The sequence below is a fragment of the Phyllostomus hastatus genome, unplaced genomic scaffold, assembly GCF_019186645.2.
Source record: "Phyllostomus hastatus isolate PE091 unplaced genomic scaffold, TTU_PhHast_1.1 phas_contig_147, whole genome shotgun sequence".
In the NCBI taxonomy this organism is placed as follows: Eukaryota; Metazoa; Chordata; class Mammalia; order Chiroptera; family Phyllostomidae; genus Phyllostomus; species Phyllostomus hastatus.
In genome coordinates this window covers 6,019,287-6,037,472 of record NW_025333603.1, presented here as the reverse complement: position 1 = coordinate 6,037,472, position 18,186 = coordinate 6,019,287, and the positions used below count along the sequence as shown (strand labels likewise).

The window sequence follows — 18,186 nt, the reverse complement described above, 5'->3', positions numbered from 1 at the left end:
TTTTTTCTGGAGCAACAAAGGACTAGACCTCTAGTCCTGATCTGAAATATTTAGTCATCCATTCATTCACAGAATGATACACAGATAAATATAATAATATAAGCAATTATTTTAAGGAGATTTGTTGCAAAAGGGAGCAAAGAAAAAAGGTAGTAGTTGGCTGAGGAAGTGGGTTTGTTTGTTTTTAAGATGGGAGACAAAATAGCTTGTTTTGGGAAAAGATGGGGACATCTGCAATACTGTCACCCATAAAAATAAAGAACAAAATACTTGTAGATACACACACAAAATAAATTTAAAAAGTAGTTTGTTTATATGGTGATATGAATGATCTAGTACAGAATTTTAAAGTGATGTAAAAGTGAGAGGGGAGAACAGCTGACACAATATTGAATTGACAGGAAATGTAGGATCTATCACATAGTAGAGGGATTACCTTGAAGAAGGAACCCACAAAAATCATGTATGTTAACAGTCAGGAAGGTAGCATGTGAGCATGTGTATATGCTGGTAAGAGAGTACATGTGGTAGTGAGAATCTGGTTCTTTTCTGATTGCTTCAGTTTTAGTTGCAAGCAAGGTTTTCAGCTCATAATGAGGAATGGGGAAGATTTGTTGGGGGTTAGATTAGAATGGAAAAGGTGAAAAATAATTACCTAGACTAGAGCGAAGTGAATGAATTTTATTGTACTCTACCTGTAGCAGTGTTCTCAAGGAACTGAATATTGGAATTTGAAAGTAAAGTTTAACTCTTCCCCTAAGTGGTCTGAAGTGACATCTGAAAATGGTTTGCTATTCACTTGACCCAGAGAACCCCACAAAGTCATGCAAATCAAGAGATTCAAACCCTTGTGTTCACTTTAAGGACGCTCATGTGATTGCCCAGGCCATCAATAGTGTGCGTATCTGAAAAGCCACCAAGTATCTGAAGGATGTCACTTTACAAAAGCAATGTGGGCCATTCTGTCATTAAAATGGCGGAGTTGGCAAGTTTGCTCAGGCCAAACAGTGGGAGAAAACAGCGCACAGGGTCAGTGGCCCAAAAAGTGCTGAATTTTTGCTGCACGTGCTTAAAAATGCAGAGTAGCGCTGAACTTAAGGGTTTACATGTAGATTCTCTGGTCATTGAGCACATCCAGGGAAACGAAGCTCCGAAGATGTGGTGCAGAACTTACGGAGCTCATGGGTGGATTAACCTATGCATGAGCTCTCCCTGCCACCTTGAGATGATCCTGTTGAAAAAGAGCAGCATGTTCCTAAGCCAGAAAAGGAAGTTACAGGGAAGAAAAATACATCCCAGGAGAAAGTGAAGAAACAAAAAACTATGGCTCAGGAGTAAGTTCGGCATAAAATAAATGCTAATAAAAGTAAAAGTAGAAAAAAAAGAGAATGAAGTTTAGTCTACTGCCATATCAGATGAACATGCCCAGTCTTGTCTGAAAGTGAAGTTTGCATCTGTTTTACTCTATTCAGGTCAGTAAGAATTTATTTAGTGTTAAGCACATAACAGGCACTGTGCTAGGTTTCGGAAATGACCTGAATAGAAAAGATTCATTAGCCTTATAGAAAAATCTCTGGGGTGAGCTGGAATGGGAGTAAAAGGGAGAAAACTGTACTTGAACAATGATTAAAATTTAAAAAAAAAATCTCTGGTAGAACAGCTTGATGCCTACTTCCACCAGGTAGGCAGCAACTAAGTATTAGCAAGTAACTGCTATGTCCTAGGCTCTTTGCACATGTGGATAAAAAAGATACTTAAGATATATTAGAAATTATTATACATCAACAAAATAGTGCTGTTGCATGAAGAGGGCCTAGCTTTATAAAGTAGATTAAGAGAACTAATTTTTTTTCCAGCTTGTGGTCACTGGGATGAGAAACCACCCTATGAATTTGCCAGTGCAACTTGCTGCAAGCGCCTGTGTATTTAACTTAACCAAGCAGGACCTTGCTGCAGGAATGCCTGTCCGACTCCTGGCTGATGTGACCCATTTACTGCTGAAAGCCATGGAACATTTTCCTAATCATCAGCAGGTAAGCATATGGAAATCTCCATTCAAATAGTCCTTTTAGTGTCTGCTGTCCGTCTCCTGCCTGCACATAATTCAACTTAGTAGACCAAAGCTGGAAATTTAAATGCCTTTGGAAGCTGTAAAGTAATAAGTTTGTGGCATGACTGAGTATAGGGCAACAGAGAAGTAAGAAACAGGATTTAAATCCAAAATTGAGGGAAATAGTGCAAGCCATATAAAACTCATCTTCAACCTAGACCTTGAGTTTGTGATAATTTCAATAAACAGGCATTGAGAATCTGTTCTGGACCAGACACTATCAAGTAGTAGGATACAGAAGTGAAGAAGATATGGATTTTCTATTTCTAGCATATGGTAGGCTATATTACCTAGCCCACAGATGGTAACCACAAAGCCAGTAGGCCAACTTGGGCCCTCTACCTTGTTTTATCTGGCCGGCACCTTGTTTCTACCTGGGGGCAGCACTGAGCTCTCGCTTAGCTATTAAGGAGTAGTTGAGCAGTTACATTTATACAGTCCTAAAACTACAGTTGGCCCTTTGAAGGCAACTGTGAGGCTTATGTGGCCCCTGGTAAAAATGAGTTTCACACACTTAGGTCCTAGCCTATCCTTCAGATAAAAACTCAAAATACTGCTTAAATGATATTTTTAACTTTTAAAATTTAGCACTGAGTTGGCAAGTTTATAAGAAATACTGGCAAGGTCCAAAACCAAGTAAAAATGTCAACTCAGATTTGTTAGTGGATCATTAAAGCCAGCTTCCCTCAAACTAGATGAACTTTAGACTTTCTTTTTTATGGCCTCTGGAAGCCAGGTGGACAGATGACAAAGGAGGACCCACCCAAAGTCTACTAGAACGGAGGAAAGTACCTGGAATTATTCTATTATTCCTATGTCTCACCTAGTGGAAAAGAAATAAAAATATTTAAATATAGGTGCCGGTAAACTTACATGGGTTTGGTGGAAGTAGGTGTTCAGAATAAAGGTTGTAAGAAATAAGTGGTGTTTCATCAGTCTTCCTCCCTTTTTTTAAAATAGAGACTACCTCTGTTTAAAAAAATAACAAAGTAATATTTTATTCAGGATTTTTTTCTCCCTTTGATTCTTTAGTTACAGAAGAATTGCCTCCTTTCACTTTGCAGTGACCGGATCCTTCAAGATGTCCCATTTAACAGGCAAGTGATAGTCCTGTAACCTAAAGTGGGACAAGACAGAATTTATAGAAATTTGTCTTGGGTCATTTCTTACCAGTTAGGATATCCCTGGTGTATGATTAATACAGTGGATGGGATTATGTGTTGCCTTATGGAACACCAAATCTACTTTTCTCTAGGTTAGCGCCTTGACATTCATGATAGCAGATTAGCTCCTGTTTTCATGGCTTTTTGCTTAAGAATTTTATTGATTATAGTTTTTAAAATATCCACACAATAATGTGGGCTGAAAAAAGTGAAACATACAGAGAGTCAGTGTCTTGCCCATGGTCTTGTGACTGGTAACTGCCAGGCTAGAAGTCTTCTAGTTCTAGGTCCAGTGTTATTTTCTTTGTATCATACCTCTATTTGATACTGAATTACAGAAGAAATTTTTAAGAAGAAACTTTTAAGCAGAGGTTAAAGGAAGACTAGATTTCAGTAAGTATAAAGGGTTCTTTTACTGTATAAGATGTTATAATTTGGGGACTTCCGGCAAGATGGAGGAATAGGTGGACGCACCATACCTCCTCGCACAACCAAGAATAGAACAACAATAATTTACAGATATAATATCACTCAGAACTGTCAGAGGATTTATCTGAATGGAAGTTGGACAGCCAAGAAGTGGAAGTAGACCCGTACATCCAGACCAGTAGGAGAGGACGAGCCGGGCGGGCGTGAGGCTGGCGCAGGTCGGCGGTGCACGGAGGTCGGGGGAAATTTGGCGCAAAATCGACGTGACAGCCATCTGGGGCTCAAGAACACAGTGGTGATCCCTGAGTATGCAAGCAGTGGCTGGGGGAATCAGTGGGGCAGTGATTGTGGACCAGGGCAGAGCTCGCAGCTCAGGAGCCCAGGGAAGTGTCTGAGCCCAGGAGAACGGAACTGTCACCGTTGTTCCCTCCCGTCGCCACTCCCGCCCCCGCCCCCACATATAACGTCACAATCTAGCGGCTGGGGTGCCCAGCCCCAGTGAACACCTAAGGCTCCGTCCCCCACCATAACAAGAGCGACCAGACTGGAAAAAAAAATAATAATAAGAGAGACAGGGAAAGACATAAGATATGTTTCCAGCAGAACAGTTCAGTCCCCCGGGACTCATCCTTTTGAGCGACCAAGAAATAGCCAATCTATCAGATGCACAGTTCAAAACACTGGTGATCAGAAAGCTCACGGAATTGGTTGACTTTGGGTGCAATTTAGATGAAAGGATGCAGGTTACCATAAAAGATGCAGGAAGATACGCGGAGGAGAGCCAATAGTGAAAGGAAGGAATCTGAGTCTCAAAACAATACAGTGGACCAGAAGGAAGATAGAATCAACCAAGCAGGAAAGCATGATGAAATAAGAATTCAAAAAATCGAAGAAAAGCTTAAGAGCATCAAGGATACCTTTAAACGTTCCAACATCTGAATTATAGGGGTACCAGAAGGGGAGGAGCAACAAGTGGAAAAGTTATTTGAACAAATAATAGAGGAGAACTTCCCCAAACTGGCAAAGGGAACAGTCTTCCAAGAAATCCAAGAAGCTCAGAGAGCCCCAAAGAAGTTGGACCCAAGAAGAAACACACCAAGGCACATCATAATTACATTAGCCAAGGTAAAAATGAAGGAGAGAATCCTAGAAGCAGCAAGAGATAAGGGGACAGTCACCTACAAAGGAGTTCCCATCAGACTGTCAGCTGATTTCTCTGAAGAGACCTTACAGGCAAGAAGGGGCTGGAAAGAAATATTCCAAGTCATGAAAGACAAGGACCTACATCCCAGATTGCTCTATCCAGCAAAGCTCTCATTTAGAATGGAAGGGGAGGTAAAGTGCTTCTCAGATAAGGTCAAGTTAAAGGAGTTCATCATCACCAAGCCCTTATTTTATGAAATGTTAAAGGGACTTATCTAAGAAAAGAAGATTTAAAAAAAAACAAAACATGTATAGTAAAAGGACTGCAAACTCACAATTATTAACAACCACACCTAAAGCAAAACCAAAAACTAAGTAAACAACTAGAACAGGAACAGAACCACAGAAATGGAGGGCACATGGAGGGCTAGCAGTAGGGGGGTGGGAGGAGGAGAGAGGGGGAAAAGGTATAGAGAATAAGTAGCATAGAATGTAGGTTGAAAATAGATAGGGGGAGGGCAAGAATAGTACGGGAAAGGTAGAAGCTAAAGAACTCACAAGTATGACACATGGACATGAACTAAAGGGGGGGAACGTGGGTGGGAGAGGAGATACAGGGTGGAGGGAAGTGAAGGGAGAATGGGACAACTGTAATAGCATAATCAATAAAATATATTTTAAAAAATAATTTGGGAGCTAAAAAGGTAATTTTTTTAAATTTTACTATTTTAAAATGTAATTTTTTAATGATGCTATTTTAAAACAGAAATTTATGCTTTATTATTTAATGAAAAGTATATTTCCCAAGCAGCAATTTTACTGTGACTTACTTTTATTTTATTAACAGTACACTGTTATCTGGCCTGGCTGAGGAATGAGGTGTCCCATTTACCATTTTAAATAAATAGTTTGGATAAACTATAACTATATACATTTCATGTAGATTACTAATTTTATTTTATAGCCAATGCACTCTACTAGAATTGAGTCTCTTTGTGGTCAGAGATTGTGATTGCTTAATCTCTTTGTTTCTAGTGGTTAAGTGGGTGTTTAATGGATGGAAGGATGAATGAATGAATGACTATAATAGAAGACAGAATTTTTCCTAGAAGAGGATGACAGAATACATTGGGACTCCAAATAAGGAGGGAAAGATTCCATCTGATTGGTGATCACTAAAGATTTCATATTGGTGATGGCACTGGAGATAATAAAGAGAACTAACATGTATGAAACACTGATATCGCCAGGCGTTGTGCTGTGTTTTACATATGCTTATTCATTCCTTACATCAGTCTTGTGAAATTGTTTTCTCGTAATCTTCATTTTATAGATGGGCAAACAGAAGCACAGAGAGGTTTAGTAACTTGCTCAAGATGGTAAGGTAGTAAGTAGCAGAATTTAAATTTAAATCCAGAGTGACTCAGAGCCTCTACTTTTTACACCATGCTATACTGCTTTAAAGGTGAAGCTAGTTGAGTTGTTTTATATTTTGGGAACTGTACAAATAAAGGCACAGAGGAGGTCAATAGTAATACTAGTAAAAAATAACCTTTATCAAAAGCTTTAGGTATACCAACTTCTTAAGTCTTAATCATGATATGTGATATTATTTAATCCTCACAACAGTCCTATGGAGATCTTATTATTTTACAGATGAGAATATTGAAGTTCAGAGAGATTAAGGAATTTGCCCAGGGTCCCAAAGTTAGTAAGTAGTAGAAGGCGATACTTGTTTTTTGTGGGTTTTTTTGTTTGTTTTTTGTTTTTTTTAGATTTTATTTATTTTTAGAGAGGGGAAGGGAGGGAGAAAGAGAGAGAGAGAAACATCAATGTGTGGTTGCCTCTCATGTGGCCCTCACTGGGGACCTGGCCCGCAACCCAGGCATGTGCCCTGACTGGGAATTGAACCTGAGATGCTTTGGTTCTCAGCCCACGCTCAATCCACTGACCTGTGCCAGCCAGGGCAGAAGGTGATATTTGAATCCAAGCTGACTCCAAAATTTATGATGTTTTGATTTTTTTTTAAAGATTTTATTTATTTATTTTTAGAGAGAGGGAGAGAAACATCGATATGAAAAATATCAATCAGTTGCCTCTCATATGCACCTCAGCTGGGGCCCCAAACCACAACCCAGACATATGCTCTAACTGGGAATCAAACCAGCAACCTTTTACTTTGCAGGATGATGCTCAATCAACTGAGCCATACTAGTCAGGGCAAGTTTATGATTTTTTTTTAAAGATTTTATGTATTTATTTTTTTAAAGGTTTTATTTATTTATTTTTAGAGAGCGGGGAAGGGAAGGAGAAAGAGAGGTAGAGAAACATCAATGTGTGGTTGCCTCTCACACCCCCTGCTGGGGACCTGGCCCACAACCCAGGCATGTACCCTGACTGGGAATTGAACCTGCAACCCCTTGGTTCACAGGCCCACACTCAATCCACTGAGCCACACTAGCCAGGGCAAGTTTATGATGTTTCTAATGACTTGACTACATTGCCTCACATGATAAGATAATTTATTTTATCATTATCATTGATGCTGGGTATAACTAGAATTTAAATCCCAAAATCCAAAGAACTTCAGAATCTGTGTTCTTTTTTTTTTAAATAAAGGATCTTCTTTTATTTTTTTTATTGATTTTGAGAGAGAGTGGTTGATTTATTGTTCTACTTATTTATGCATTCATTGATTGTTTCTTATCTGTGCCCTGACCAGGAATCGAACCTGCAATTTTGGTATATCAGGACAATGCTCTAACCAGCTGAGCTACTTGGCCAGGGCCAGAATCTGTGTTCTTAAATAGCAGCTGTATTAACTTATAATTGCGGGTATATTTAGGGACTAATAAGCATTCCACTTTGCAGTAAGCATAGGGTACACAGGAAAAAAGATTTGAGTGTATGGGTCCATTGCTAGAGTCCTAAAATAATATTAGTATATGGATTGACATCATTCCTAAATCCTCTGACAGATTTATTTATTACCAATGTGTAGGCACAAATTGAAGGGAAAGCAATGGAGGCAGAGACCCACTAGGAATCTACTGTAGGAGAATGCCAGTTTATATGAAGAAAACAAAAACACTAATTTAAAAAGATATATGCACCCCTATGTTTATTGCAACATTACTAGTAAAGCCAAGATGTGGAAGCAACCTGCATGTCTGTCAATAGATGAATAGGTAAAGATGTGGTCCATCTATCTATCTATATAATGGAATATTAATCAGAAACAAAAAGGATGATACCTTGCCATTTGTGATGACATGGATGGACCTAGGGGATATTATGCTAAGTGAAATAAGTGGGACAGAGAAAAGCAAATACCATATGATTTCACTTATGTATGGAATCAAAGAACAAAATAAATGAACAAACACAACAGAAAGTGACTCTAGATACAGAAAAAAAAACTGAGGGTTGCTAGATGGGAGGGTGGTTGTGGGGCTAGGTAAAAAAAGTGAAGGGATTAAGAAATACAAATTGGTAGTTACAGAATAGACACGGGTATGTAAAGTGCAGCATAAGGAATACAGTAAATAATATTGTAAATAACTATGTATGGTACCAGGTGGGTACTAGAATTATCAGAGGGATCACTTCATAAATTATATAAATGTTTAATCACTATGCTATACACCTGAAACTAATATGTAATAATATTGAGTCAACTATAATTGAAAAATAAAATAAATTTTTTAAAACAGAAAATAATTTTATTTAAAAAAAAGAATGAGCCCTGGCTGGTATGGCTCAGTGGATTGAGTGCTGGCCTGTGAACCAAGGGGTTGTTTTGATTCCTAGTCAGGGCACATGCCTAGGTTGCAGGCTAGGCCCCCAGTTGGGGGTGCGTGAGAGGCAACCACACACTAATGTGTTTTTTCCTCTCTCTTCTCACTCCCTTCCCCTCCCTCTAAAAATAAATAAATATTTAAATATAAAAAAAGAATGAAATCTTGCCATTGTGACAACATGGATGGACGTAGAGGATATTATGCTTAGTGAAGCAAGTCAGACATTGAAAGACAATGTCTTATAATCTCACTTATATGTGAAATCTAAAAAACACAAAGTAAGTTAATAAACAAAAAAATACAGAAACAGATCCATAGAATAAGCTGATGGTTGCCAAAGGGGAGGGAGTGAGGAGTGGGAATTAGAATAATTGTTTTTTTAAATGTTGGTGGACTGATTCTATCAAGGTCTGCCTCATTTTCCACCTCTGCAGCTGCCTTTCCCCATAGCTGGGGTCCTGAAGGCTCAGCCCTGTGATGTTCTGTATCACCAGCCCTAATCATGGTAAAGTATAAGGTATGTAAGGAGTCCTAAACAACTTTCTGGGATGCCTCAGTATGAAACTCCCTGGCATATACTATAAAAAAAAAACAACAAAAAACCACAAAACACCCACAACAATTGGTCATCATTAGAAGATTATAGTAAACCACTCATTATTTTGAAAACTGGCCAAAAAAGGGAAAGAATGAAACATTTATCCTGCCTTTCCTATATGAACTCTGTTATTAGATAATCAAATAGTAGATATATTCAGTTATTTGTATTTTAACTAATAGATGAAGAAAGAATGATAGGATAAGAATGTCACTGTTTTATAATTCCTCATTAACTAATGGTATATATGTAATAAATACCAATGGCTGCTAAAACCACAAAAAGAGAGATAGATAACTTAGACATTATGTGCTTTCTTGTCACAACACAATCCATGGAGTAGTTTTGTCCCAAAAAATCAAGCATAAATCTGATTAAATATCTAAATCTAACTACCAATCTATAGGAAATACTGATGGTAGAAGAACATGTTAAAAAGCTCCATAGAAACTACTTGAACAATTTTTAAAAATGGCATTAAAAAATAAAAAACAAACAAACACAAAAAATAGCTCCACAGGGCTACAAGCTGTAAAACCCAGACTGGGAATTTCTATAGGGTGAAGAATCCAATTTCTTTATCAAATAATTGGCAAAGAGATGGAGGGGAGGAGGGAGTTGTAAAAGAAACCTGTTGCTTAAAAGGCACTTAAAAGACATGTCAGTGTGCTGTAATGTTGGGCCAGGGCACGGTCGGGGAAGAATGCCAGCAATGGGCTTGATCAGAGTGGCCTTAAGAATATAAACAGGTAACAGGAAATTTGAAGAAGTTGCAGAGGAGTTATTTACTCACTCTAATCATTCAGCCAAAATGTATTAAACAATGTTTATGTGTAAAGCACTGTCTTGGGTTCATAGTATAAAGGGATAAATAGGATATGGTCCTTTATGTCAACAAACTCATGTGCCAGTCCCGGCCAGTTTGACTCAGTTGGTTGGATCATCAGCCCATGGCCAAAAGATTGTGGGTTGCCATATACCTAGGTTGCCAGTTCAATCCCTGGTCTCAGCATGTATGGGAGGCAACCAGTTGATGCTTTTCCCTTGCATCAATGTTTCTCTCCCTTCCTCTCTCTTTTCCTCTCTCTCTCTAAAAGTCCTCAGGTAGAGGATTTTTAAAAATTTTAAGAAATTCACATGCCAATGGGGGATTCAGGTGAATCTACAGATAATCACAACTGCCTGACAGAGTTATAAACAAGTGATAAGGAGTAGTGAGAAGACAATGATAAACCTTGTCAAATAAGGCTTCTCAAAGGACATGGCACTATTTGACCTGAGTCTTGAAAGATAAAATTATGGGTATGATAATCAGATATTTTACTTGTTGTCATCCTTGATTTCTTATTTCACACCCCACATTAAGTCCTTTGACAAAACCAGCTCTATCTTCAAAATATATCCAAAATCCAGCCATTTGTCTTCACTTCCATTTCTATCACTTGAATTAGATAGGAAGTGACTTTTCTCCTGAATTACTGTGGTCACCTCTGAACTGATATCCATGTTTCTGTCCTTGCCCTTGTTAAGTTTTCTAAATATTACCAATAGAATAATCTCATTAAAAACATAAGTGAGATCGTGTCATTTCTCTCCTCAGAATTCTGCCATGGCTTTTCATCTCATTCAAAGTAAAAGTTAATTTGTTCTATATGATCTGCCCTGGCTGGGGGATTCAGTTGGTTGGAGCATCATTCCATGCACCAAAAGAGTTGTGGGTTCAATCCCTGGTTGGGGTGCATATAGGAGACAATGGATCAATGTTTCTCTCTCACATTGATGTTTTCCTCTCTCTCTCAAATCAATAAACATATCCTCAGGTGAGGATTTAAAAAACATACTATGTGATATGACTGTCCCATTATCTCTGACTTCATTTCTTTTTTTCTTTTTTTTTTAAATTACCATATTTTGCTGTGTGCAATGTGTACTTTTTTCCTCAAATTTTTGAGGGAAAAATGACAATGCACATTATACAAATACCTTGTATTTGTTCTTCAGTTTTGTAATTGTTACATAAAATTCCTCGTACCATAATATGTAAAAACATAAATGTTAAAATTCCTTTATACTACAAAAAACAAGTATCTAAATATAAATAAACAAATAATTGAATTAAAAAATTAAAATGAAAGACTTTTTTCCTGAAAGTTTGGGCCAAAAACATGGGTACAGGCTACTCACAGGGGTGCATTATACATGGCAAAATACAGTACATTTTATCGAATATTCTATTACAGTTGTCCCAATTTTTTCCCCTTTGCCACCCTATACCCAGCACCCCCCACTCCCTCAGGCAGTGGTTTCTTTAATTCTATGGTTGTCAGACTTCTATTCAACTTGATTTCTGACTATTCTGAATGATGGTTCTTCTATATTTTTGTTGTAATTTTGATATGATTTTGTGAGGAGATGTTACCTATGCTGCCATCTTGACCGGAAGTCTGTGACTTCATTTCTTAGTACTGCTCTTTCCTTTGTTCTATTTGTCCTGGCCTCACTGGCCTCCATACTATTTCTCAAAACCTCTAGGCACACTCTCACTTCGGATTTGTTGAGTTTCTTGGTTTCTCTGCCTAGAATACTTTTCCCCTAGATATCTACATGTCTAGCTAGCTCTTACTTCATCAGAAATTTCAGTGAGACCTTCCCTAGCTACCCTATTTAAAATTTTAACATTTCATATCTTCTCTTTCCCTGCTTTTTTTCTCTGTAGCATATGTCATAACTTAATCATACCACATACTTTACTTATCTGATTTATTATCTGTTTTCCTGTCTAGAGTTTAAATCCTGTGAGAGTAGAGATATTTTTATTTTATTCACTATCTCCAGCACCAGGAACAATGTCCAGCTTAAAGCAGGAGCTCAGTAAATGTTCATGAATGAATGAATTCCCATTGTGCTAGGTACTATGAGGAACCCAGAAAATACTTAACTTATTACTATAGTGTGGGGGACCCAGTTCCACAGTGACCCCTGGAGTCATGGCTGAAATAAGGCTACCAACACAAGATCTGTTTGGGGAGAAAAGGCTGGCTAATCTCTCAGAGAGATTTTTTGAGGAGAAGAGCCTCAAAGTCCTTTCTCCTGAGGCTTTTATTGAGAATGATATGTGCAGAGGTATGTACATAGCATGCGTGCAAAGTTCATCATTCAATGTCTAAAGGTTAGTTACAGAAAACAGATATTATTTCTAGATAATAGTTGAGGAAGCACAGAGATCTGCCTCAGGTCAGGGTCTGTTAGACAAGCTGACTCCAGAGGGTCCTTAAGTCATGGATTGTGAGATTAGGAGTTTATTACTTGGATTTAGATAACAGATTCCTGTCAACAGGGCTATACAAAGCAAAGCAAGCCTCAAGGGGTATAATGCATTCTTTAGGCCTGATTTCCCACAGGAACCCTAGTCCTGCTTCCCAGCATCCCTAATGTTCTGGTCCAGACTTATAGGCCATTATTCAAGGCCTGGCTTGCTTGGGGCTACAATTCCTGATGCCACACAAAATGGTCCCCAACACTATAGTATAGAAATCACTATATAATGGAAATATGTTATAATTTTAGAAGATGAATACCAAATAGTTTTGACACTTGTTTCTTTACCAAGTGCTGTCAGTTAATAATGATGTACCATCTCCAGAACTCTAAGTATAATTATTGTTCTCTATTATTTAACAGTAATTTCCCCTTTCCCTCTCACCCACTTAAATTGTAGTGTCAGCTTCCAGCCTGGGATCTGAAACTGTGCCTGGGCCTCCAGGATTAATTCATGAACTCATTTGTGTATTTTCAGGTTTGAAGCAGCCAAGCTTGTCATGCAGTGGCTCTGCAACCATGAGGATCAAAACATGCAAAGGATGGCAGTTGCTATCATTTCCATCCTGGCTGCCAAGGTACATGAACTCATATGTCCCCTTATAGTTACTATTTTCCCAAAATCTGTGAGCCACAAAGATTAGGAAGTCTCTTTGCCAGCCTGCTTATTCAAGCTGCATTCAGTATTGCAGAATTCCATATTGCTCAGAGATTTTAGTACTACCTTTGGAGTCTGTTACACTGAATGATAGTAAAGTCACACGTGTAGGTTCTTGGACATTTACGCTCTCTGCTTGCTTGCAGCTTTCTACAGAACAAACTGCACAACTTGGTGCTGAGCTCTTCATTGTCAGAGTAAGTGTTATCTCCTCTATGCAGACCATTAACAGTTTTCGTTTTCATTGTTTTCAGGCAGTGCTGTGTATCTTCTGATGTTTTATATTTTAAAAAATTTTTTGTTACTTCTAAGTGAGTGTATTCATTTCTTTTCATAGAGGCAGGTAAACTCCTTAACAGAGATGCAAAAAACCCTAAACTAGGAGACAAATGACCTAGGATTTAATTTGTATATCATTTTGTGAATTTAGACAAATTACCTCAACTATTGGGGTGAACATAAGCCTTAAGATCCTATCTAATTCTAAAATTCTGTGATTTTGTTAAATTTATGGAAAAAATGTAAAGATTATTATTAGGCATAAGACTGTGCTAAATGCTTTGGGGGAAAAAGGTATTTAAATAGTTGATCTAGTATTTTGCTTGCTTACACAGTTGAGGAAATAACATAATGAACCATGAAAAGTCAAAAAGCTTTAAAGAGAGTAAACATCAACAGTATCTTAGGGAGAATTGGAAGCAAAAAGAGACTTCCAGTTATAATCCTGGCATGAGGTGTTTGGACAACCATAATAGATAGAAAAGTCAAATGAGATGCCCTGACCGGTGTGGCTCAGATGGTTGGGCATTGTCCCACAAAGCAAAGGGTCACCAGTTTGATTCTTGGTCAGGCCACATGCCCAGGTCCCTGGTCAGGGTCCCTGCAACAGGAAAGCTGGTCAATGTTTCTCACATCGATGTTTCTCTCTCTTTCTCTCTCTCTGTTCCCCTCTCTCTAAAAATAAATAACATTCTTTAAAAAGATCAAAACTATTCTGAAATCTTTATAAAAATATATGTTAAAAAAGTCGAGTGAGAGACTCCCTTTTTCTCTGACTTACAAATTATGTTTGTAATGAGAAAGTAAGTCATTCATTTGATAATTATATAATGCTCATCCCCTACCACCTTAAAATGTTAGGGATTCACACTGAATTATATCTTTAATAACCTCCCATAAGAAACTCATAGTATGGTAAACATACTATAGTTATTTACTATACTATAGTAGACATAGCTGTAATATAATCTAATAGTTGTAATATAATCTATGTCTACTATTACTATAGTAGACATAGTTGTAATATAATCTAATAAGTATGATAATGATATGAATGAAAAAAGTAATATAAAGAGAAGGCTGTGGTGGTAAGTAGAAAGAGTTGAATTTTTAAAAATTTATTGATTTTAAAGAGAGAGAATAAACATTTATTTGTTGTTCCACTTATTTAATTTATATATTCATTAGTTGATTCTTGTATCCTGACCAGGAATCAAACCTGCAACCTTGGCGTATCAGGACGCCGACTGAGCTATCCAGCCAGGGCTAGGGTTGGAATTTGTAAATTGACATATCTAGGTTTATTCCTAATTATGTTACTAGTGGTGTGATTTGGGACAAGTCACATAAATTTTCTTAAGGGTGATAAGAAATACTTTATGTAGTTATTATGAAAATTAAATGAGAAGGGGCTGGAAAGAAGTATTCAAAGTCGTGAAAGGGAAGGACCTACATCCCAGATTGCTCTATCCAGCAGAGCTTTCATTTAGAATGGAAGGGCAGATAAAGTGCTTCCCAGATAAGGTCAAGTTCATCATCACGAAGCCCTTATTATATGAAATGTTAGACGAGATCAGGTGCATTCAGGGTGGTATGGCTATAGGCTATTATATGAAATGTTAAAGGGACTTATCTAAAAAAAAGATAAAAAATAACAGTAAAAAGACAACAAACTCATAACTATCAACAAATGAACCTAAAAGAAAAGAAATACAATGAAAACAAAAACTAAGTAAACAACCAGAACAAGAACAGAATCAAAGAAATGGACATCACAGGGAGGGATTTCAGTGGGGAGGGGGAAAGAAGGAATAGGGGGGAAAAGGTACAGTGAAGAAGCAGCATGGTTAGTAGGCAAAAGGTAAATGGGGAGAGATAAAAATGGTATGGGAAACAGAGGACTCAAAGAACTTATATGTACAATCCATGGACGTGAACTAAGGGGGGGGAATGCTGGAGGGTTGGGGGGCAGGGTAGAGGGAGGCTAGGGGGGAAAAGTTGGGAAAACTGTAATAGCATAATCAATAAAAGTATTTTAAAAAGGAAATTAAATGAAAAGGAAAAAAGTAATTGAAGGAATATATATGCTAAGTGTCTAGCACAAAATACAATATATATTAGATGAGTAGAAAAGAATATTGATTTTATTTTCACTATTCTCAGGGATGACATTTGAGTTATATTTTTTTATTACTGTATGTGTGTTTCAGTAATTTTGGCTGGAGATATATTCAAAGATTTTAAGGAAATAGTTTTCTCATATGCCTTGGGGAAAATTAAGCTTAGTTTAAGCTGGAATTAACAGAAATTAGTAGTAGTAGTAGTAGTAATCATGATGATAGCTAGCTTTTTTTTTTTTTTAGTTTTTAATTATCGCCCATGATTTACAGATGAGAAAACAAAGAGTTGGCAAACAAGGTTACACAATTAATCAGATGCAGAAATTATATTAAAGTTCAGGTAACCTGATTCTAATGCCACACTCTTAGCCACTTTGCTATTAAGTTGAATAATTGTGTCTAAATGTTTGTATTTCTTTTTTTTCATCACCTGTTACTTTCATATTTATTTAGTTTACTTTTTTTAAAAATATTTTATTTGTTTTTAGAGAGGAGGGAGAGGGGAGAAAGAGAGGAAAAGAAGCATCAATGTGCAAGAGAGAGATACATTGATCTCTTACCTCTTGCATCCTGCCCCAGCCACTGAGGACCTGGCCTGCAACCCAGGCATGTGCCCTGACTGGGAATCAAACTGGTGAACTTTTGGTTTGCAGGCCAGCATTCAGTCCACTGAGCCACACCAGCCAAGGCAGTGTTTGTATTAAAAACACTTTAAAAAATTTTCCTCGACTGTATGTAACTTTAAATGTTCATTAATGTTTTCTTATATCTATTTTAGCAGAGCTCCCTCTTAGCCCCAAAATATAATCTAAAAATGGAATTATGGATGCGTTATGTAGGTTTTAAAACATCTTTCAGACTTTAAATTTCTTAGGTTAAAGCTCTGATACAGATCATTTACAAGTGATATTTCAAAGATATCTTTTTAAAATACAATATAAATTTTAATTATCTTACTGTTATATTTCCTTCATTCTTTTTTTCTTAAGAAAAAGTTGAAGTTAGAATTAGATTTTCCAGTTCTTACGTTCTCTTAGTAAGTTGACTGTGATCAAATTTACTTAATACTTTTCAGACTCAATTTTTTCTTCTAAAAAATGAGGGTAGCACTACAATTTAGGATATAATTTGCTGCTGCTAAATAACCGTTTGCTTCATTCTCCCCTTCTTCCCCGTCACCTTTTTTATTCCAGAATTTAAAATGAGTATATGTTGGACCAATTAGTAAGATAGTTGGTTCTAAGCTTTAATCATTTTGCTTTTCATTTTATATACAGGTGATTAGACTATAGGTACTATCAAAATAGTATAGAAGTATTTATGAAGTCCTTATGCTTTTTTCTTGTTGAAGGAAAAGTCTGATCCAGGAGGTTGTTTGTTGTACTTATAAAAACCTTAACATGAAATGTTTTAAGCCATGAGGTGAAACCTCATGGACTTGTGGTTATTACCACTAATAATTGCAATAGCAATAACAATTCATTAATGAGAAATTAATTCAGTTTTTCTTCTTTCAGCAACTTCTTCAAATAGTGAAGCAGAAAACCAATCAAAATTCAGTGGACACTACTTTGAAATTTACCTTGAGTGCACTTTGGAACCTCACAGATGAATCTCCAACCACTTGCAGACACTTTATTGAAAACCAAGGGTTAGAACTCTTCATGAGGGTTCTAGAGGTTAGAATGGGAATTTAGCTTACAGTTTTGACATTTATTGATTGATTGATTGATTTTATTTGGTTCTTTGCTTACAGTTTTCTCTTTCTTTTTACAGTCTTTTCCAACAGAGTCATCCATTCAACAGAAAGTCCTAGGACTTTTGGTGAGATATAAGCATTTCTGGCTAAATTTAAAGCTGTAATTGTTTTCAGTCTGACTAATGCAGTGAAGTTGCTACTCTATTTATATAGAATGACATTAGAAAATACATATGTTATAATTAAGTGAAAAAAGCAGTGTACAAAACTGTATATATATATCAAGATTTTCGGGGGAGGGTGGTAATGGGAGGGAAGTGGGGAGGGTTGGGAGGGTGGGCTGATTGGGAGTAAAAGGGAGAAAACTGTACTTGAACAATGATTAAAATAAAATTAAAAAAAGATTTTCACCACATTAAAAGGAAAAATATGAATTACATACTTTATAATTTTTGGTATAATATAAAGCATCCCTGTGAGCATGTTTTACTTTTATAATCAGAACAATCTCATTAAAAAATGTCACTAACCTAAAAGTATTCTTAGGTGCTATGTTTGGTAATTAATAATTGCTACTTAAAAGACTGCTTAACAAATCAGATATTATATAAATGTGTTGGATGTAGGTAAAAGTGAGCCCTCTTGGATTTTGAGGCAAAGATGAAGGATCAAATGTTTTAATCATTGCAACAGGCAAAGTGCATGTGGTAAAAGCCATTTCAGAGGAGACCTCTGTTCTTGAGGAATTAGGTTGTAAGAGGCATAGATTAGTGAGTTTTAAAAAAAATGTAGGTTTGACTGTTTCATTCGAGGTTCATAGGATTGTTAGATACAGAAGTTGGCTTAAGTCATTACAAGAGGAAAAGTGG

General features: G+C 36.9%; 1 protein-coding gene across 2 annotated transcripts in view; it reads left to right on the top strand.

The window, feature by feature from the left end:
• Positions 1 to 18,186, top strand: part of ZYG11B (zyg-11 family member B, cell cycle regulator) — a 72,163-nt gene that overhangs the window by 37,717 nt on the left and 16,260 nt on the right. For both annotated transcript variants that reach the window (XM_045856830.1, XM_045856837.1), the window contains exons 5-10: positions 1,857 to 2,033; positions 3,143 to 3,207; positions 13,040 to 13,139; positions 13,366 to 13,416; positions 17,136 to 17,297; positions 17,395 to 17,442. In XM_045856830.1, coding sequence (XP_045712786.1) covers positions 1,857 to 2,033; positions 3,143 to 3,207; positions 13,040 to 13,139; positions 13,366 to 13,416; positions 17,136 to 17,297; positions 17,395 to 17,442 — 603 coding nt within the window. The remainder of the gene's footprint in view (positions 1 to 1,856; positions 2,034 to 3,142; positions 3,208 to 13,039; positions 13,140 to 13,365; positions 13,417 to 17,135; positions 17,298 to 17,394; positions 17,443 to 18,186) is intronic.